The sequence below is a fragment of the Pomacea canaliculata genome, linkage group LG5 (assembly GCF_003073045.1).
Source record: "Pomacea canaliculata isolate SZHN2017 linkage group LG5, ASM307304v1, whole genome shotgun sequence".
Taxonomy (NCBI): domain Eukaryota; kingdom Metazoa; phylum Mollusca; class Gastropoda; order Architaenioglossa; family Ampullariidae; genus Pomacea; species Pomacea canaliculata.
This window is the reverse complement of record NC_037594.1, coordinates 90731-113721: the sequence shown is the minus strand read 5'-3', so window position 1 is coordinate 113721 and position 22991 is coordinate 90731. Positions and strand designations below refer to the sequence as shown.

The 22991-nt window shown below is 43.0% G+C and overlaps 2 protein-coding genes across 4 annotated transcripts; both read left to right on the top strand.

Annotated features, from left to right (window-relative positions):
- The first annotated feature begins 6872 nt into the window (after window positions 1-6872).
- LOC112563762 lies at window positions 6873-15794 on the top strand. 3 transcript variants are annotated; one of them, XM_025238067.1, is made up of 10 exons: window positions 6873-7005; window positions 7604-7762; window positions 8353-8414; window positions 8842-8997; window positions 9555-10388; window positions 11194-11367; window positions 12662-12845; window positions 13292-13541; window positions 14702-14972; window positions 15657-15794. In XM_025238067.1, the coding sequence occupies exons 2-9, from the start codon at window positions 7606-7608 to the stop codon at window positions 14934-14936; spliced, it is 2052 nt and encodes a 683-aa protein (XP_025093852.1). In that variant the 5' UTR covers window positions 6873-7005; window positions 7604-7605; the 3' UTR covers window positions 14937-14972; window positions 15657-15794. The 3 variants fall into 3 exon arrangements, with proteins under 3 accessions (XP_025093852.1, XP_025093853.1, XP_025093854.1); XM_025238068.1 differs by having other exon boundaries at window positions 15654-15786; XM_025238069.1 differs by lacking the exons at window positions 14702-14972; window positions 15657-15794 and adding an exon at window positions 13934-14626.
- Window positions 15784-19780, top strand: LOC112563867 (probable E3 ubiquitin-protein ligase DTX3). Its single transcript, XM_025238282.1, has 5 exons — window positions 15784-16033; window positions 17992-18062; window positions 18200-18340; window positions 19380-19564; window positions 19705-19780. Exons 1-5 carry the CDS (start codon window positions 15784-15786, stop codon window positions 19778-19780), a joined length of 723 nt encoding a protein of 240 aa, XP_025094067.1.
- The last annotated feature ends 3211 nt before the right edge of the window (window positions 19781-22991 follow it).

Here is a 22991-nt window from a genome sequence, read left to right as displayed (position 1 = left end):
TGGTTACCGGAAAATATCACGGTAGTGTCAGCCAGTGTCACAGGGTCGAGAGTGCAGGTGGCAGTGAGAAACTCCTCTTCCAGACGACATGTGTCGCTGACCAGTCGAGTGGTGCTCGCGAATTACACTCACGGGCGCAGACCAAACAAACCTCGAGGCGTTGGTGGGACCGAGCTGCGAATCACCCATCCGCATCGACGGCGTGACGTCACGCTGTTTGATAGACAGCGGCTCGCAGGTGTCTATTGTGTCGGAGTCTTTTTTCCGCAGAAATATGCGACATCGACAGCTGGAAAACCTGGATTCTACACTGCAAGTGATAGGAGCAGGCGGTCATTCTGTGCCCTATATTGGTGTTGTGCGTGTGTCGGTGTGGTTGCCTAAAGATGTCGTTGGTGTGGACAGTAAAGTAGACACAGTGTTACTTGTCTGTCCAGACACAGAGTATTCGTCACGAGTGCCAGTGATAGCCGGCACCAACATCCTGAGAGCATACGCCCGACAGTGCGAACGTATGGCGGGGCGGAACTTCACCACAAGACTACCGCTGTGTGGCATGATCGCTCATGCCTACAGGGAGGCGACTAGTGCACCAAATGGACGCCTGTGCCCGGTGCGACTGTTGACACCGGACATAACACTGCCACCCCGCTCGGTGACCGATGTCCGAGGGATTGTGCGGCATGGCGCAATCATCAACAAGGACGCTGTGCTGATCCAAGAGCCGACAGTGGAGGCGTTACCGGACGGGGTGTGCGTGCTGAGTGGCAAAGTGTCGACAAACACTCTTCCCCGGATTAGGGTGACGTTGTTAAACACCACCGATTCACCAGTCATTATCAGAAGGAAAAGTGTGATAGCGGACCTGTTCACCATACAGAGTGAATATTCACTCCCCAGTGTGTTACAAGACCTGAACTGCGACTTACAAGACGCTGGCAGGACGCACTGTCATGCCAACCACGTCGAAGAAGAAAAGAACAGTGTTCCTGAACTATCGGATAGATTCCGTTTTGGTGCAAACGTCGACCAAACATGGAAAGACAGATTTATAAAGAAGCTGTTAACATTTAGTGATGTGTTTAATGAAAAAGAGTTCGATTTGAACATGACAGATGTTGTGCATGACATTGAACTGACTCCAGGCCCATCGATTAGAGAAAGACCGAGGCCTATACCGCCACAGGACCTGGAGGAGGTCAGACAGCATGTGCAGCAGTTGCTGGATGCTCGCATCATCAAGCCGTCGACCAGTTCCTTCGCCTCGCCCATTGTGCTAGTGAGAAAGAAGAATGGGGCACTGCGCATGTGTGTAGACTACAGGAGGGTGAATGCGCGGACAGTGAGGGACAGTTATTCGTTACCTAAAATTGAGCAACTGTTTTTAACGTTGAGTGGGGCTAAGGTTTTTACTAGCCTAGATTTGTCGAAGGCATATTACCAGGTACCTCTGTCCGAGCGGGCGAAGAAGATTTCTGCCTTTACCACCCCGTTCGGACTGTACGAATTCCAGAGGTTGCCATTCGGCCTAGTCAACGCCCCCATGACATTTCAACGGTTGATGGACTGTTGTTTGAGTGATATGAACTTGGCAGAGCTGATTATTTTTCTCGATGACATTTTGGTACATGGCACTAATCTCCAGCAACTAGAAGATAGAACAATTAGAGCTTTGGAGAGAATGCGTAGTTTTAAGCTGAAACTTGACCCTGATAAATGTATTTTTGCCACCACTGAGGTCAGACACCTAGGATACCTGATCTCCGCAGAAGGTATTAGGCCAGACCCTGAGAAGATCGAGGCTCTGACCAGTTGGCCTGTACCCAAAACAGTTCGCGATGTCAAAGCGTTCCTAGGGTTTGCAGGATTTTATAGGCGCTGGGTTCCTCAGTTCGCGCAAATCGCCAAGCCTCTGAACGACCTTACTGTTGGATATGTACCACATAAGCTTAAAAAAACAGCTAAGAAGGCGGGTGCACTCAATCTGTCGTCAGATATATCTCACCTGTGGGGAGAGCGAGAACAAAGTGCGTTTGAGTCCCTGATCAAAGCACTGACTGCAGAGCCGATGCTGGGCATCGCTGACCAGTCCCAGCCCTTCATCCTGCATTGTGATGCCAGTGGCACTGGCCTGGGGGCCGTGCTGTACCAACATCAACAAGGCGAACTCAAGGTAATCGCATACGCCAGCAGAGGGCTCAACAAGACAGAAGTGAACTACCCCGCACACAAGCGAGAATTTCTCGCTCTGAAATGGGCCATGACAGAGAAGTTTCACGACTACATCTTAGGCTCCCGCGTCACCGTGGTTACTGACAACAACCCGCTTTGCCATGTGCTGAAGAATGCAAAGTTAGACGCCGTTAGCCACAGATGGTTGTCATCCCTGTCACTGTACGACTTCGACCTCGTGTACAAACAGGGCTCGACACACACCGATGCGGACGGGTTGTCAAGGCGACCGCAGGACCCGCCAGAAGCAGATGAAGAATACAGAGACACCTTAGAGAAAGTTGGGTTCCTACTGGAGAAAGCGAGGAAATTTCAAGACGATACCCCACAAGTTGTAAATCGAAGTGCAGTTGTGAGCATACTGACAGCCAAAAGTGCAGGAAGGCCAGTACATTCCATTCAGCAGACAGCCCGGCAGACCACGCCCATGTCACGTGACAATGACGTCACTGACAACTTCACTCCAGCCGTCGAAGCTGTCGTAAGGGACCCAAACATGATTCCGGACGGCATCTTAGAGCCGGAGGGCGGGGAGCCAGACTTCACCACCCTGACAGTCGACGACTGGCGGAGGTTACAGCAGCAAGACCCTCACATAGCCGCTGTCTGCCAAGCGCTCAAAGAAGGAACTGACCTGACAGTGACGGGGCCAGAGACCAGGATATACGCCAGGGAGAGGAAGAGCCTGATGCTAGAACATGGTGTGCTCTACCGGCGTGTGTCTGACGCCACATCAACCCGGGTGCAGCTGGTGGTACCCCGCTCCATGCGACAGGAGGCGATGAGAGGTGTGCACGATGAGCTCTACCACACCCACTTTGACGATGCCATACGACACGCACGAATGCGTTTTTTCTGGCCGTTCATGGCGGCTGATATCAAGAGGAAAATCCAGAGCTGCGAACGGTGCGTTCGCAGTGGGACGCACGCGCAGAAAGCACCCATGTCAACCATCGTGACATCACACCCACTGGAGCTGCTGACCATAGATTTTCTCACCATTGAGGTCAAAGGGGAAAAGCAGAACATACTGGTCATTATGGACCATTTTACGAAGTTCGCGCAAGCAGTACTGACGAAAGACCAAACAGCACGAACGACAGCCAGGGCTCTGTGGAACGAGTTCTTCATGACTTATGGATTCCCGGCAGAATTCTGTCTGATCAAGGTCGGGATTTTGAGTCAAAACTCATCCAAGAACTGTGTAGCCTGGCGGGAATCCAGAAATGCAGGACCACGCCCCTATCACCCCTGCGGAAACCCTGTGGAAAGGTGGAATAGAACGCTGATCGGTATGCTGCGAACTCTAGAGACTGAACAGAAGAAAGACTGGAGGAAACACCTGAAGTCTGTGGTGCATGCCTACAACTCGTGCATACACAGCAGCACGGGATTCTCACCCTCCTACCTGTTCTACGGACGGCACCCAAGACTGCCAGTCGACCTGGCATTTGGCCTGGACATAGGGAAGCGACAAGGGAAGAGCTGCAGGCAGTATGTGCAGGACCTGAAAGAGAGCCTCCGTAGTGCATACAGAATGGCCACAGAGCAAATGAAAAAGGCCTCTCTTAAGAACAAGATAAGGTATGATGCAGGAGCTTTGGCAGCTACCTTAGAAGTGGGAGACAGAGTCCTGGTAAAGAAGATGGGGCCACGAATTACATCCAAAGTGGATGACCGCTGGGAGGAAGGAGTTTTTATCGTGATGGACAAAATGAACAATATACCGGTGTATGTAGTTCAACGAGAGACGGCTCCGGACCAAAACGGACACTCCATCGCAATCTATTACTCCCAGTGGGTGCATTAGGCTGGGCACCACCTTTGGCCCAGGAAAGAACCACCAGAAACAACAATCCCAGACAGCGCACAGACGAGGTAGCAGCCACACCCCCGACTGTGGAAATGGTGAGGAGGACGAACCGGTGCAATTTCCAGACATCGAAGTGGGCCTAGAGTTGAGGCCAGAGGCACCAGAGTTTATTCCAGCAGCGGTACCTGCAGAAAACCGGCAGGAGGAAGTAGAGCAGGAAGATGAAAGTGAGGAGATAGCAGAGAGCGACAGTGAAGAGGAAGATGAAACAGAGGAGATAGCAGAGAACGACAGTGAAGAGCAGCAACCTCTACGCCGCTCTGACAGAATCCGCCGACCGGTGGACAGATTAAATCTTATGCACCGATGTGCAAGTGGTAATCAGTCGGACAGGGCGAAGTTGCATGGTGTCCGACAAGAGATGGCAAATCTTTTAGCTTCTAGTCAGAAAGCTCCTCACCAGATGATGCAGTCTGTATGGTTAGCCATAAACGACGTAATGGAGGTGTTGGACAGGTGGTTCAGCTTACCTGTAATTGAAACTGATGTGTGATCGGTCGAACCTTTTTCTTCAGCAGCTTTATTTTGACAGACACCTTTAGGGGAGTTCTGAAATTTTGTTGTATTGAATTGATGTACATGGATGTGTAATACTTGTTACGCTATGGTAATTAGGTATATATGCTGCAGTTTGACTGTAGAGATTTGTTCACGGGGAAATCTTGTTTATGTTCGGGTTGATGTTTCCGTTTTTTCAAATGTAATTGAAAGGAAACGTTTTTTTCTTTCCCCGGGTAAGTGTAGCACTCTAGAAGTGTACGATGAAATTGTTTAGTGTAAGGTTCGCGTCAGGGTTAGTGTCAGGAGACGCGTCACGAATTAGCCTAATTCGAGGCCAGGTAATTATAGGTAGGCGGGGATCAGTAACAGCGGACAGTGGGGGAAACCTTTTCTGTCCGTTTTTACGACCTGACAGGGCGCCGTGACTTATAGAGGGGATCGAGAACTAGAGCCGGGGGTGGCAGATGTAGTAGGTACGGGAATAGCGCAGTAGCAGTAGTAGCGTTAGTATTAGAGCGATAGCGTTAGCACAGGTAGATTGGGTGACGAGTAGTCACGTGTCTGCTTAGTATATAGTTAGAGGTAGATGTTTAGTCGGGGCCTTTTCTTCCAAAACACATCACAGTAGCAAGTCGGTGGGGGGCCAGAGAGGAGGCAGGCCAGCAACCGAGAAAAGAGTTGAATAAAGAAATTTCAACGTGAGAAACCATCTTGTGTTTTTCCTGTTCAACGTAGCCCAACCCTACGTAGCCATTGACGTATTGGTTACAGGATATTTGAAGTTGTTTACCCGAAACCAACTTCTGAATGCCCAGCTGCATCGTAGAGACAACAAGTCGGAGCACTGAATCGAAATGTTCGTCCATCGAAAAAAAGATTGAGAGACGCCCCTACGTAGGGATAAATACTTCTTCTTCCCTTTTTTCGTTTTTTATGTCTTTTTTTATTACTAACATGCCGATTTCTTGCACTGTGGGCGGAAGTTTCTCGGGCCGGATGGCACCACGTCGCGGGCCGGATATGGCCCGCGGGCCGTAGGTTGGGCATCCCTGGTGTAGAAAGTGTCGATGTTGAACATCTCGTGATTATTACCTGCTGTCGAAGTTGGTTTAACAGCTCGTGCTTTGTATAGTCGGCACTGCTGTAGGAAGATCTCTTCGTTTTACTGAAGGTCCATTAAGCTAGCTAGTGTTGTGCTTAGTGTGATGACTGATGGCAAACAGAATACAACACTCCGAGACAGGCTGTTATTAGAAAACTCAGACACAAGAGAGGGGATCGAAACAAGGGACATAACTAGGATATTGTAACAGCTAGTACTGTATAAGTGACTGCATAACAATCGATTTTAAAATGTTTTGAGCAAATTCGTGGGTATGGTGTGGGGACAGAGTTCACACGGCACGTTTGAACACATAAGATGTGAGCTGTGTATATACATCTCTGAACAAAGTGAATCCACTGGCGCTTGTTGCCATTATCTCTAGCATTTCCTAAATGAGTACAAACTCAATCTCAGTGTCGAAGACAACATTCAGCAACAGCACATTAATTGTATCCTGATCTGTTGTCCTTTACCGAGGATGGCATCTCTTCTCTTCGAATTTAGCTTACGCGGACGACGCTATTTTTAGAAATACTTTCCTTTCGTCACTTCCTGTTTCTCGACAAATCCAGGAGAAAAAATATTCATATAAAATCTCTCGTGCCTCTTTGTCATAAAATACCACTGGAATATGTTTTTGTGATATTGTGTGTTCTATTTCCACCGATTTTTGCTGAGCACTTGTGTTGTCCTTTAAAAACAGAAGTAAAAAAGTGCGATTGACCCTCGCTAATTTTACTTTGACCATGGGGGTGTACAGGTGGACTGCTGTCTGTCTGCGAAGACCAACGCTTAGCCTCTTGCGAACTGATCCGCTGTTATAGTCTCTGCGAGCCTAAACAAAGAATGTGAAGAAACCCGAAGTTATGTTGTCTAATGCCTCCTTTAGCAGTTAACTGGATAAAAAAAATTGTCTGCCAGCAGTCCAGGGATATTAGTTCGTGCTTTGACTTTATTCCCCACTCCCAATGTAAAACATTCCTGAGTTAAGGTCCCATCCCCACAATCTCGATATGATCATGCTTAATACAAATGAGTTCTAAGAGAGTTTATTTCTGGGCACACCACAATGTAGCAATGAGGCAGCTATCATCCACAGATGACAGACGTCTTTCAGACTGCGGTCTAGTCAGGGAAAGTGAAACTAGTCCAGTTCCTGTAAGTGTAGGACGGGGAAATTCTAGTTACTATTTATAGACACAAGCCTACTTTCGTTTCTGTCTGCGCCCACCATCACCAGCAGCGACAATACTGCAAACTGACAGTCACGCAGGCAGTTTGGGGCGAATCCGAGGTAAGCTTGAGTTTCTAACGTCTATATATTAACATTGTATGTGTCACTGTTTACAGAAAACAGACGATAAAGAGGTTTGAACATAACTAGACGAGCTTTAGTCCATGAAATGTCTTCTCCCTGATCGCCTTCCCGCCACACCAGTCAAGTTAGTGCTTGCTGCTTCCACTTGTTATCTAGTGGTCTATTTCCACAATAATTCACACGTTCAGAACTTGTCTTGCAATAAACGTACAATACTTATGACATAAAAGGTGCATTCCATCACTTGTAACAACCTGAGCGACAAGAGACTGTGCCCTGCTGTCTCACACTAGGTGTCAGTGACTATCTCTCCACCTACAGTTGTAACTACAGCCTACTTAAAGCTGCAACATATAGGTCTAATGTATGTAAATTTGTATTGTGTATTTGAATTGAACTATCTCAGTACCTTTAGATTTGAAAGTTAGTGTCGTTCCAGACACATAATGTCTCTTGAATTGGAAGTGTCAAAAATAGTTTCAACATTTGGAAAGTTGGTGGTGAACTACAGTCTGTATGCCAGTGTGATTTATTGATGCAGTTGAAAAAGTGCACCCTGCTGTTACCATTTCAGATATGGATGGTGTGCGCATTTCTGGGATAAAACAAGACATCACAAAAGAGTCTGTATGGAAATATTTTAGTGGTATAGTAGGGACATGTGGACATGTCTCCAAAGTATATTATCCTCTAATGAACAATGATGCAGTTATCATCTTCTCAAATACAGAAGGTATGTTACAGTCCTAAAAGAATATTAATCTATATTATTTTCTTGAATACACATTTCGAATTATAAGAGTCATAAAAAGGTTATTTTCTCACCAAACCAGCATACTGAGGAAAAATGTTTGTGAATTTAGACTGCCAGCAGAGGACAAAACTATGAGTCAGTCATCTGTCAGTCATTCATCCCTTGACTGGTATACATAAATAAAAGGGGCAGCTGACAGGGCTCGGAGCTATGGAGAGATCGTCTTGGAAAATATTTCCAGAGAGTAGGGAAGACAACATAGAGAGGAGGGAATAATTAATCAGGGGCTTTCTGAGATGCCAGTCTTCAGAGATAAACATTTGGTTCTACAATTTGCTGTTCACACTAACTACTTCAGTGTTCAGAGATAAACATCTGATTTATAAATTGTTCATATTAACTACTCTTCATTTATTAGCTTACTTTTTAATGTTAAGACTGTTCAAGTTATGTTTTAACAATTAGTTGTTGACGCTGTTTATATGTTTTGAGATATAATGTTAATCTGACATCATCTTACTTCTGCCTTACTTTTGTTGTTAGCATTTCATCCTTCACTTTCTTTTCAGCTGTTCAAAAGCTACAGTCTCAGAGCCATGAAATGTACACTGTTCATCCTCTTCCTCCAGAGGTATGTGAAAAACAATCATCGGACAAAGTAAACTTGCTGCTGGTTGCAGGTCAGCTGCCCAGGTTCCCTTACTTTACTCTAGAACATGTTATACCCTCCCAATTAACATTTTTACATTTTATTCTCACAATTATCTTTACTGTGGGTTACCTCGTGAGAAAAACGTTGTCATATCATAAGTTCATCTACACTCAAATTGTCTTTTGTGCTATGTGGTTTTATCAGTTTCTTGTCTGACTGATTTTATTTTCATATCCTCTATCACTTGTCTTTTAATGTCTCTCAATTGTCAAATCTCGCTGTCTTCTTTTTCATTTTGTTCCATTAATTTATTTGCCAACTACACAATGCACTACCAGCCTGTAATTTACCTTTTTGGCATATTACCCTTATTTTAGATAAGGTCCTAAAATCCTGTCATTTGCAGGTGTTCACCAAAGTACAGGTGTGGGTGGACAGTAAGATAGCAGCGCTTCTGTTAGCATCAGGAGTTAATACAGATGAACTAACAAATGGAGGGGGTGTGCAGATTGGGTGGGATGAAGCAACTCAGGAAAATACCCTAAAAGGCAAGATGTACGAGGTGAGTGTTAGATGTCAAAACAAAATGTGACATTTACATGACCTAGTTGTTTGATCATGTTTGGCATGTTTAGTACACCGGGTATATGAGATATGCTTCAGTGTACAGATGTGCATGAAGTGTATCAGTGTACGCTGTCTGTTAAATGGAGGTGCTTGTATCAAATTGTGCTTTCTGATAAAACAGCACACTCTAATGCTTCATTCATAATATTATTTGGATATCATTAGCAAGTTAAAAATATGTGTTTATTACTTTCAGACCTTTCACAAAGTGCTACTTCAGAAAGGGTTGAATTTGGACTGTAAAGTTTATAACTATTCTATAAAATGGAGAAATATCGAGTTTTCTGGTGACACTGTCAGGGTCTTCTTTCTAACCCTAATCCTTACTCTAACCCTAATCCTTGTCTTCTACCAGCTAACACGGATATTCACGAGTCAAGATTCTGACAGGATGATCCTACTGCTTGTAAAAAAAAAATAGCCATATAGCAACATTAAATTATGTTCAGTGGTGTAATCTTAAATGAGTGATATTTTATATCCTATTTCCAGGTGGAATGGGCTCAAAAATATCTGAGTGACAAATGTGACAATCACAGCCGTATGCACGGCACTCTTGTGAGCAGCCTGATTGCAGGTAGAGGAGGAGTGGATGTTATTCATGGTGTAAAGTCTCTTCAACTCACAAATGGAGACCGAGTAAAAGATATGTCAGCAACAGGTGAGCAGTATTCACAGCCTACAGAAGAAGAATGGAAATGGAGCAGAAGTAACGAAAAAGTTGCCTGTTGTAGCCATGATTGTCATTCCCTCAGGTTACCAGCTTCCAAGCCATCCTTTTCTGCACTTTCACTAGAGACAGACAAACCCACAGCCACTTTTGAGAATGGAAGTATCAAGCAAAATTCGTCATTGACAAAAGAGGAAATCAACTATTCCATGTACCATAATGATGGAGAATCCAAAATCCATAGCAGTGAGCATGGAGATATGGAGAAACTCCGACAACAAAATTCTGATGATGCTTCCCAGTACTTAAAAAGCAACATTGGAGCTGAAGGCAGCCATCTGCTACATGAAGGCTCAGCCAGAACTCATTGGCTAAAGGAAGAGGAAGATAAGAATATGCTGGGTGTTTCCCAGTCACTGTTACCATCAACAATGGCCTGTGAAATCAGTGGACCCTCCACTGACCACAGGAGCAAGGACATAAGTGACAAGGTTATTGGTGCTTATGGAGGAGAGCTGAGTGATGATGAATTAAATGGTGCTTATGGAGGAGGGACGCTGCTCGGGTCAAAGAGCACGGCTTTGTTCCTAGCATCTCCTGTAAGTGCTGACCTCATATCCAGGAACTTTTCAATCAACAGTCAGCTGAAACTGAAGGTGAATATTTTAACTTTTTTACATTCTGAAAGGTTTTGTGCTGTGAGAAGGACAGCTATTGGGGTGAAATAACTGTGTTCATTGCCACAGCAGGAAATTTTCAAATTGCAAAATAAAGTAATAGTCACTTTGATTACTGAATTCTTCTGATCAGAAAGTTTAACTCTTTAGACCCAACATAGCTGATACATTCACAGGCCATATTATCACCCACCCATGATCCACAAAAGATTGACTATTTTAATCTCATCAGATTAATTTCACAAAAGTTTTGTCAATGATGAATACTAGTTACGTGACTAGTGATAACTACATAGTCACACGACTAGTTCATGTTCATTGGGTAAGAAGTAAGTGAAACATGCTGTAAACATTCATGGCAAGAAAGACCTAATGCAAGAAAAGAAAGTGTAATGCATGTCTTTCAAGGACACTATACTTGCCTCCCTTGAACCATAAACTTTGCAAAGCAGGCGTGAGAAGTATCAAGTGCATTAAGGACAATCAGGGACAGTTAGGAAGCAGAATCATCAAATGTTCTCGTTGCCATTAATGTGAAGGTTGTCGGGGCACACTTATTGATAAGAGGCACATCATGATTTTCTCCAGATGCTTTTGCTAGTTGCCCTTTTATGAATCCTCTGCCTGTAGAGCAAAATTAGAAGCATTATCCTCCAAAATAAACCAACTAGCAAAGACAAATATGACATTTTAAATGATCTCTCATGTTTGTTTTAGGTCTTGCTGTGTGCAAGTGTTACTGAGAGGTAGTCATTAGCTTATAGTAGAGCACTTTTGTGAACAGATATACTGTGAAGATATTGTCAGAGTACAAACAGATGCAGTAGTGAGCCCAGCCAACTCACATCTGCACAATATTGGAGGTGTTGCTCGTGCACTAGAGTATGCAGCAGGACCAGAAATGCAAGACGAATGCTGCATGATTGTCAGGAAAATGGGCCGTCTGATGACAACTCAGGTAAGAGTTCATTTTCAGATTTTTGAAAATTTCTTCTTTAACAAACAGTTTGTGCCAGCAGATTATGATGCATTTTTTCATTCTTTTATCTTCAGTTTCTGGCTTGCTGTTTAAATGCGTTTGATATTCTTCTGTGATCTACCATGCAATTTTATATGTACAGTGTGATACACTTATGCTGTGGAAAGTACTTTATTTCATTGTTCACAATAATAGAATAAATATAATGCATTACATCCTAGTATAAAGTAGCTCATTTTAACATTAAATTCTTACTTGTGCTATTGTGTTGGGTGCTCAATGGTAATAAAGGGAAAATAAACACTGAAAGCTATATTTTTAGCTGTCTTGTCAAACCAAAGCCAGTTCAGAAGAAAACAGTCCTAAATTTTACAGAATCTCTTACCCAACAAAGCATCTATCATTATGTTTCTTGTAACTATATCTGAATGTGAATGTGGTACCCACTAGAAATGGTCTGATGTGAAAGTCCTAGCAATAATAATGGTCTGATGTGAATGTTGTACCCACTAACCTGATGATTAGTGTGTTATCTGGAGCAGATGCTTGCTGGTCTGAGGCCTTTCAGGTCTGTGACCAGAAAACCTATCCCTGCTCACCAAAGAACACAGAATAAGTTGAATGCCTGTTTTATCAGGAAAAGTAAAGTCATTTGTGGAGGATAGAATTATGCTTTTCGCTTATGTTTCCTAGGCATGGTGAACCACTTATGTTGAACTGCCCTTTGGCTATGGGGTAAAACCAACCCTTAATTTTAGGAATGAAAATGTAGCATACGAAGGGAACAGCCAAGTAGTCATAGCAGTGGTGTCAGAGACGGAAGCTTGCACAGTGTTTGGTTAAATGCTGGTGTGGAGCAACATGCTTCCCTAGTAACTAGCTTTTGAACAGATGCCTGATCTCTTAAAGGAAAAGGTGGGGAAGGTGAGGAAGCATGGGGGAGAATATGGTCACCGCCCTCACAGAACTACTTAGTGCCAAAATAAGCATATTGTCTAGCACCTCACCCTCCATTGAGAGAAGGATCACAGGGCTACATTTATTTATGACAGTCTATTTTGTTTATTGCATTCCATCAAGGGTAAATACCAAGATAGCATAACTAATGTGTTTTGTCCTGTGCCTCTGCTCATGACACTCCAGCTACCCTGGGCATGCCATAGTCTGAGAATGAAACAGTACCATGACTGTCCATCTAATATGTTTAAATATCTGTATATTCCCAGTTGATTGTGTGAGATCTCAGCACGTCAAGCAGTCTTGCATGTTTCAGGTTGTAGAAACGAAGGCCTGTGGAAGACTAGGGCATCTGAAGTATGTGTTCCATGCAGTGGGGCCCATTGTCAGTACTGATGTTGAGCAGAGCATTTATGAACTGTCTGAGACTTTCTTCAACTGCTTGGAGTTAGCTGAAAAGCTGCATTTGAGGAGTCTAGCATTTCCCTTCATCAGTACAGGTAGGAAGACACAGCATATAATAGTGCTGTGTACCTGAGTGGTTAGTATTCTCAACTTCAGATCAGAAGGCCATGGCTTGGGCTAGTGATGAGAAAATTCCTTCAGAGACTTCCAGACTTCCAGACTTCTGACACCCAGCAATGAAATAAGTACTGGGTCCTTTGAGGACCTTTAAAGTACCATGAAAAGCATAAAGGGATTCCCTATCAGATTCCATGCCCTAAACACAGTGAACACCTGTGCATGGCCAATAGATCATTAGACTGCATAGCATACAATCATTTCCATCGCTTATTACCTGTCTCTCTCACACACATATGCATACACACACATGGATGAGCATTTAGCTTTTGTTTTTGATAGTCCAAAGTGTTTACAATTAAGAATTTCCCTTCCTCACTTCACTATCACCAGTGCAGGATATGACTCTTTCTCATCCTGTTAGGTATATTCGGCATGTCTACTGACCATTGTGTGCTGGCCCTGATCACTGCAGTACTGGCATACCCAGAAATGTGTTCATGCATCAGCCTACAGGAAGTTCACTTTGTGCACAATGACGTCAATGTTGTTGGTGAAGCAATCATCCTGGCTGACCAGCAGCTCGAAAATGAAGACAAAGAGAGCGCTAAGCAACGCTTGCAACAGGGGAGGCAATTAAACAGGCTGTATGATGCCTATCCACATAGCCTTAGGTAAGTTAAATGATTTATTTCCTAGCTGTATGTGGGCTGGTTTTACTGAAATTGTCTTATTCTTTTATACAGACATTGTTTTTAGATGAATTTGAATTCGTGCTCTTTGAGTTGCTTTGTGTTACTGGACATGTATTGGCTTGTCTTTTGATGTGGCAGTCAGAGTTATCCTTGTTCTATCAGCTTGCACCTAGAAAATAGTAAATTCCATGGCAAATATAAGACAAGGCGAAGCTGTATTTTTTCAAACATTCTGATCGCGAGTGCCTTGTATTCTCTGCATTTTTTCCTGTAGTGGGTATGTGTGTGTGTGTGTGTGCTGTTACATTACGTTAGTTACTCAGGAGTTGTCATTTCTTCTCTTCTCTCTCTGAACAAATATGGCCGTTCAGCTACGCGTTATCTTGAATGAAGGGCATGAAATACTCAGGAAGCATGCTATGGAACAGCTCCCTCTCCATCTTAAGCAAACGAACTCCCTGAACTGCTTTCGACGCCATCTATCTAAATACTTTCAAGACAAATAGATGAGGCCTGTAGAGATTCCTCCAAACTCCAGGAAACCTTGTAAATATATACATATACATATTTGTGGTACATATCCACCTACCTTTATGTTTATTACAATTTATTCTATAATTATTAAGTACTTAATTTATGTAGTTAATTTTCATCCCTGTAAAGGGCGAGGGCTAAATGGAAAAAGCATTTTCTTGCTTATTTTACCTCGTAAATAAAGAATTGTCATTGTCATTACTATCTACAATTAAATGATCATAGAGCAATTTGCTATCACCCATAATAGGCAAGAGTTGCGGTCCCTATCAACTGCCACGTCTATCTATGTGACCCCCCAAACCACAGGTGGCGGTCAAGGGACGACTGACTGACTGACCGACTGTCACGGGCAGAGGCTCCTGGGGACCTTCCAGACCGGTGACAAGCTTGCATACAAAGTCGATCATTCGTCTTCAGCTTTCTGAAACAGATCAGTAGGAGTCTCCTGAAGCATTTCATTCAAATGCCTTGTCATGAATTATTACTCAATTATTTAAGGACTGGAAAAGTGGATGAATCATGCTTTTTGTTACAGCTGTCCTTTCTTTGGATATATGAATTCTTTCTATAGAAATGCAAATTACTTGATATACTTGTTGCAGTTTCGCCAGCCGCAGTTACAGACCAGATGACAGAGGCAGACAGAGCATGTCTGACACTGACTACAGTAGTCTCCCCTCAACTGTATTACCCAATAAGGAAAATTATCCTTCTTACTCTTACTCAAGAGAATCAAGTTGCCAAGATGATTTAGATATAAGACAACCGCTCTCAAGCCACCACATCTGGGCAGACACGCCGAAGAAGTGGTTCTCTGGACAGACCTTTGACCTTTGACCATTTAATGACACCACCATTTGCTCATACCAAGGGGTAAGCCATCAATATTGAAAAATACTCTGGGTCGTTAAATTGTTTAAATAACAATTTAACGTATCCAGAAGAACATCACACATTGTATCACAATCAATATTATTCTGGTACATCAGTTTTGAGACCTACATTGCCTAATTTGAAGGCTCTGTACCGTTATGGTGCACACCTTGTAGTGCTTGGACTTGCCTTCTGGTGTTGGTATAAGTTTTGCAGAAGAAGAGTACATGTACTTCATCTTCTATTTCTACTTTACACAGGGACAGCGTCTCGTTGGCCCACATGATTCCTGTATCGTAGCTTATGTGTTGTGGTATCAGATATTCCAAATCTAAAGCGAGTATAAGCTATCATAAATTAGTTCAGTTGGTACAGGTAAATGTGTCTTTCAGGCTGGATATAGCTTTTATAGGATGCATACACTGCTAATCGTGAACTGTTCTCCAGCTCGGAGTGCCAGTTCTGGGCAAAACAATCTCCCAGTCGTTGTCGGAGTGCCTATCGCTACGCCACGCGAAGGGCCCACGCGGCTCCATGTCAAGCCTTCTAGCTGACGGAGCAGCGCATTCCCGCGAATCAAATTTTGCTTTGGTTTGTAATGCTGTGCGATAGAAACATTCTACTAATATCTTAATACAAAAGTCACCGACTGTCAAGTAACCAGTGTCACTTTCTTGCCAGCAGCACCAGCAGTCTGATATCCAAGAAAAACGAATCATCACCAACACCCCGACCATCAGGCAGCCTGGCTTCCAGACAAAGTGTAACTCGCGCTCACTCTTTCACAAGCCGTGTAGAGGATGCCACCTTGATGAAGAAGACTGCTTTTACTGATGTCAGGCCAAAGGAGGAAATCAAAACCAAGAAGTCACCTCTCCTTAAACAGACCATTACCACAAGGAACATCAAACAATCTGTATGTGAACCTCTCAACACAAGGACTGTCAAGAAATCCGCACCTGAGTCTCTCACCAACAAGTCCAGCCGTGTTACACAAGAAAGCAGAAACAGCAGCTACTCTAGCTCAAGAAAAAAACCTGCAGAGATGGCTTCCAAGAAAGGTAGGACATATTTTTGCCTTTAGGATATGGATGGTTCAACAGCTTACAGCTATAGCTAGTCGATAGAGATGAGTGTGTGAGGGAAAGAGAGAAAGTGTCCCTGTCGTGTGAATGAGGTGAACGAGTATCACTAGCGCGAGAGAGATTTGTGTTGTCCGTGTAGTGGTGACACAGCAGAGAGAGAACACACGTGAAGATCCGGCGGAATTGATGCACCGAAGAAAAGACACTTTAGTCTTTAGTCAGAGAGATAGTAAAGCAGGGTCTTTTGTGGACTCCAAGGTTGGCTAAGTGCGAGTGTGTCGTGGATTGAAGAAAAAAAAAAAGAAGAACACAACGCGAATTTTAGTGGAAAATTCTCCTTGGGAACTTCCGTCCTCTTCCCTGGAACACCCGAGAAGAACGGATTGACTTAGCGAGGGACGTCGTCAGTCCGGCTACACCATTATTTATCAACAGTTTAGTAAAACAACGAACTAATATCCCTGGACTGATGGCAGACGATTTTTTTTTTCCAGTTTACTACTAAAACGAGGCATTAGACGACATAGCTTCCGGTTTATTCATATTCTTTGTTACGGCTCGCCGAGATCACCTCGCAAGAGGCCAAGAGTGAGTCTCGGCATACAGACATCAGTCCATCAGTACACGTCCATGAGTAAAACTGCGTGAAATGTTTGCAGAGTCTCCGGCAGTCGCTATGTTTATGCATTTGTAACGGCCGCCATTGCTGGAGGATCAGAGAGAGGCCGACTACCCGAATTGTGCGCGGAATCCGCCGGACAATATTTCGTTCCTTCTGTAAACGCCTTTGTAGAAAACAATTCCGACTGCCCGTGTAGCGGGATGAATCGTTGAGCAATATGAATCGTTGAAGCGAGGCATGCTCATGCGTAGAAACTATGGATCTTCTAGGGTTGTTGAATGAATTAGCAGACATTTTCGTGGTATTTTACTAAATCAAAACCAATAATAAAGCGTGAGTTGTATGTGTTTAGCTTTTTTCATGTTGTTTTATTTAAATTTGACGTGTATTTACTCTTAGCAGACGATCAAACACCCACTCGCGCAGCGGATATCAAACAAAAATAGTCCACTATCCACATCACTTGCAAGCGATAATAATTTGAACCTAAACGTTTCATTTGTTTATCAACTGTTAAATTTAACTTTTTAGTATTTTATTTCTTGTTAGGTTCAGTACATTCTCTTCGAATGCCTCGCTTCAACGATTCATATGGCTCAACGATCATATTGCTACATCCCGCTGCTGGAAGACAACTGTGCAAGAGGGGGGGGGGCAATAACGCGCCAAAAACTGCGCGCAAGAGAAAGAGAAAGATGAAAAAAGGGAGGTGGGGGAATGTGAAAGGGGACGGGTGTTGTCTGCGAAGACCTTGTGTATCGTGCTGCATGCTTTCAACTTCTCAGCACCGGACACTGTTGAAGCTTTGGTTTAACATAACACAATAGGGCTGACTCGCCAACCCAAAGGGTACTGATCTAAGGAAAGCCCCCCCCCCCAATGTACCCCCACTACTAATCACTACACCTTGCGAGCAGGCGACGCATGAAGACAAGCGGGTCAGAGCCTTGGGGTTCTCGGGACGGACAGGGCTACACACGGTAGAATGTCGCTTGATGCCACGCGTTTCCCTCATCCGAGCGCACACACCCAACGACAGGCCGGCAAAATATAGGAAGCAAACACAAAAACAGCAAAATAATCGCTGACACGCTACAATCATCAAACCATATGGTAGTGCACCATTTTAATCATTAAGGTTGGTTTTAAGATTCCTGGTAGCTCCTCACCCTAACCCTAACCCAAACCCACTCTTCAAGAAGTACTAAAAAATGAGTGTTTCATGCAGAAAAGATGAATGCGCTTTTTGAGGTCTTTCAGTCTTTGTGTCGGATAGATATCTGTCATGTCGCAGGGTTGCTGTTTATTCTAGTGTTTGCCGTACAGGGAGATATTGCAAGTCCTGCAGCACAAGTGACTCAGACACAAGTGAAGCTGCAGATGGTGAGGACAGCGATGACATCTGCCCTGTTTGCTTGCAGAAGTTGCAATCGCCCAAGAAACTAAAATGTGGCCATGTTTTCTGCCTTGAGTGCATTGAGCAAGCCATGAAATTCAAGCCTAGGTGCCCTAAATGCCAGTATAATTATGGCATACAAACTGGAAGTCAGCCTCAAAGTGGACGCATGACCCACAGAATCAGTCCACTTCAGCATATTCCAGGGTTCCCACGTGTTGGGTCCATCATTATTGACTACGACTTTCCATCCGGAGTTCAAGAGGTAAATCTTATTTTTGTTCGAGAGAGTTGGTGGGAGAGAGAAACAGAAATAGATTTAGAATCAGATAACAAAGAGCTAGTGCCTGAAATAAGCTTTACTTTTGGGCATATTTCTTGCATTTTGATTAACACTGAAGCCTTTTGTCCACTCTGAATAAAAATAGTTTGGCTGACTGTGAGTTGAATCAAGCTACACAAACTGCAGCTCATGAAAGGATCGTGTTCATTTCTAGACCATATCCTGCATCATAAATTTTCTTTCCATTCCAATGAATGTGATAGAAAATAACTGCAGATCTGAACCTAGAAACAACCTAGCATTCCAATTGCCATGTTAACTCATTCACACACTTTAGTGTATCATGTCACATACATGTACCTACTCACGCTAGCAAACTGCACCACAGGTCAAATCTGCTTTTAGCATCTTATTGAACATCCCAAAGAGGACTTTTATTTTCAGGCCAACACTACGACGAGCTGCACAAGTCACTATAATTATGTCGGTGACATTATAACTAACTTTTGTTATTGGCAGACTTCACTCTTTTCAAACAAAACACTGATGGAGTGAAGGTGACTGTTACTGCAGGACAATTCCCAGTCAAAGAAAGTCCATTAAGCATGTGCAAGTGCAGATACAGCATGAGCATTTGCTTTCTGAATGAACTCTGAAGGAAGAAAATGGACAAATGGAATCCCTGTACATTTCCCTCCAGGAATAATTAGAAAGCAACCCTGTTCCTAGATGTGATCGGGATGGTTCTGTAATCCCAAAGAGTTCATAAGATGATCCTAAGGAAATCTTACCATAGTAAAAGAGCAGCTTGAATATGTCTAGGACTTAACAAGATGTGTGCAAAACAGCGCAGGCTGGAGTAAGGAAATAGAAAAGGGATCGAGTGATGAGAAGATAATTTTGAAGTGTACACATATACCTTTTAAAATTATGTAGGAAGTCCAATCTAGTGGTCTCCCTTATTTTGAAATTTAAAAAATCTTTTTCAGGCATGTCATCCAAATCCAGGAAAATGGTATAGTGGTACTCACCGAACAGCATACCTGCCAAATACACCCGAGGGCTTAACATCCTTCAGATGCTTAAGAAGGCATTTGATCATCGACTTGTGTTTACCATCGGAGACTCACGAACAACTGGCGCTAATGATGTCATCACATGGAATGACATCCACCACAAGACCAGCATCTATGGAGGTCCAGAAAGGTGAGTGAACATAAAAAGAGAGTGTGTGCGAAAGAGAAAGAGAGAGAGAAAAGATAGATGTGCATAATCTTGAACTATATGTAAGTCCTATATGTACAAAGTTTGGATTGAGGATGGAAAATACATTTTTGCTGTTTCAGCTTTGGCTACCCAGATGCTGGCTACCTGATACGAGTGAAAGAAGAACTCGCTGCAAAAGGCATTACTTCTCCCTAATCTAACTTAAAATACATATGTCATCAGGCTTAAAGTAATAAAGGCTACATATAGGCATTTATTTAAATATTATTTTCGTTTTAGACTGAGGGTACAAAGGATTATCACTATGCAAAGGCATTGTGCAAATGAACTAACACTAGGCTAATAATAAAACTAGTTGTTGTACAGTTTGCAATCATAGTGTTGCTAAATAGTTACTTGATATAAATAGTTGCATGATAGTGGTTTTCATCATCACTATCCCGTTAATGTCTTTATTGTTTAACTATATATATATGTGGGTAATATTTTTGTGATTTTATATGTGTATGTATTTAATTTTATTCTTTGCTGCTTAAAAATACTTATCATTATAAACATTACTGATCGTTGTGAGAATATTGTAGCTTTATGTTTGATATTCTTTGTTTTTGATATGTATATACATCATATTACATTGTCCTTGTTTATATAAACATTGGGACAGAGATATAAAAACAATTCTTTGACCTAAAGTTTGGCATGTTTTATCGGGAATTGTAGAGGTGCTTTTTAAGTACACGTTTAAAGGATTCAATAGTGGGTAGGTGGCGGATATGAAAAGGGAGAAAGTTCCATTGTTTCACTGCAAATGACTAAAATTCTGTGGCCATATGTTATTGTTCTGGTGACAGAAAGAGTAAGAAGACGATCATCAGACGAGGAGCAGAGTTGTGTAGCTGGGATGTAAGAGAAGAGCAGTTCAGAGAAATTAGCAGGGCAGGAGCCAGCAAAGAAATTAAAACACAACACAGACAGTTTGTACTGGATCCGAGAACGGATAGGTAGCCAATGTAGAAAACAAAGGAGGGTGGCGTGGTCCCGTTTCCGAGCTCTAAACACCAGGTGTGCAGCAGAGCTCTGTAGTTTCTGAAGTGCAGAGTAATGCTGTGTAGTGCCAAGATGATTTTGCTGTTGTCTGTGGTTTTAGGGCATAGTGCCAAGATGATTTTACTATCGTCTATGTTTTCAGGAAGTGAAGCACACCATACTATAGGAGTGTACACAAAGTGTAAGAAATGTACAAAGGATGGATTCCCTTTGACGGCTGTGCTACACAAATCTATATTTATGTTGTTGTTGAAGTCAGTTGCACAGAAATTATTTGATTATTATTTTGACATTAAATGGGAGATTCTGGAGATGTCTAAAAAGCTTATCATCAATACAACCAGCGTCAGGTAATGTGGGCTCCGATTACATCGTGGGCATGCTATTTTCCTTCTCATCATCTGCTTAAAGGACTGGCTACTGTGATATCACATGAAAATGCTGGTTTGTTATAATAAATCAATATTTCTTCTCATCCTATCCCTTTGCAAATAATATGACTTTGTTTTTAGTTCATGGTGTAATAAGAATGTATTTTTCCCATTTTTGAAATTTGAATCATATTGTACGAAAATATATGTAGTGAATAAACATTTATTGCTAATTTTGTCACAGATTCTATTTTGTAGGCAATTCCTCTTTACATGAACTTCATAAGCTTACCTGGATAATCCCAGGACATGTCTCTATATGAACACTGTATTGACCATACTGCTCACTGTGGGGTGCTGCTGTGCTCCTAACTTGATCATTTAAAAATTGCATGTGTGCACGTGCTCACTATATCGCACATTATTTATCTATCATCATCATCATCATCATCATCATCATCATCATCATCATCATCGTCATGTGCCAGTTATTGTAAAATACAAAACCACGATGGAAGTTCCAACATTTTGTCATCAAGGCTGTTCTGTTAAACCATTAACCTTTTTTGCAGCCAGTATTTTAGGCACCCATAAAATGGGACAAGTGGGTGCAGGTAGAGAGTCTGGATGAGAGAAACCCTAACAATTTCATGCCCCTGCAAGTAAAGTAACAGTAAATAGATAAGCTGGCAGAGAAGGGAGATTTTTTTCCAGATCTGACCAACAAAGGTATGGAAGATTTTACAATATCAATCAAAAAAAATAAATAAATAAGTAAAAAGAACTGACTGTCGTGAACTCCGGGGAATGACCACGCGAAGATGGTCAGAGGTAAAATTGCGATGCCGCTGCCCCGGGCAGATCACTCTCGACACCTCTACCAACTCACACCGACAACTACACTAAATTGATAATTATACTTCAGGGCTTCTGCTAAGGCTAAATTCTTTGGGGTCCCAGGGACCCTTTATTCAGATTTCTAAGGTGTCCCAGGCTAACTCTAAGGGGTCCCTTTAAAAGTTGAAAAAAAAACCCAACATATCAACTACTTTGTTCAACTGCCTTTCAGGCACACAAAGCACTGTAATGTCTAGTCAGAAACGGCGAGATTTCTGTGCCATGAAGAGTGTGCAAGCATCTGTGATGAGCTTATGAGCTCACTGTACTTGTGGTGCTCACTTTCTTTCCGTTTCTGAGACGATAATTTTAATCACGCTGTCAACGACATCTTGGAACTCTTCCCAGTAAGGGAAATAAACTCAGTGCAAGGGAAGTAACTCTCACCTTGTAGCAGACGACAAAAATAGATTTGGCTACGATGTCAGACACTACACTTACCTAATTTTATATCTGTTCTTCGCCCAAATTCGAAGGGGTACCCTGGGACCCCATTGACAAAAATTGAAGGGGTCCTCCGAACTTGTTATGCGTACTATACGCAATTTTTTGCGTAAGCAGAAGCCCTGATACTTTAATTGACTCAGAGCCCCCAGCGCGCATCCACAATATCCAACACAAGGCAATTTAGTGTAATAAAGAAATTATTAATAATCGAGAGTTTTCCAAATCAATTCACAAGATGATACAATCTCAAATATGGTCGTTCTCTAGGCATCCTGTTACTTCTCTATCCCTAGTCCAGATATTGTGAGCCACTAATTACATTAACTACTACATACAATTGTGTGAGTTAACTCACTACACTCGTGTAACACACTCGCCACTCAAAAGTCTCTTGCCCCGTGAAGGGCCCTCCGATGTTGACGTCCGAGAATCCGTTGATGTCGATCGTAGCGGCTTCCATCACAAGCGCTGAGACTCTGGCACTGCCGTGTGCCACCACGTGTCCCTCTCGTCCTCTAGGCCGGACTGCTGTCTCAACAAAGACCAACACTTGTCTACCAGCCTCAGCCTCAACAGCTACTGGCGATGAAGCGTTGTACACTCTGGGATAGATCGAGTGGGTCTTCAGTCAGCTGTGCTGGAGC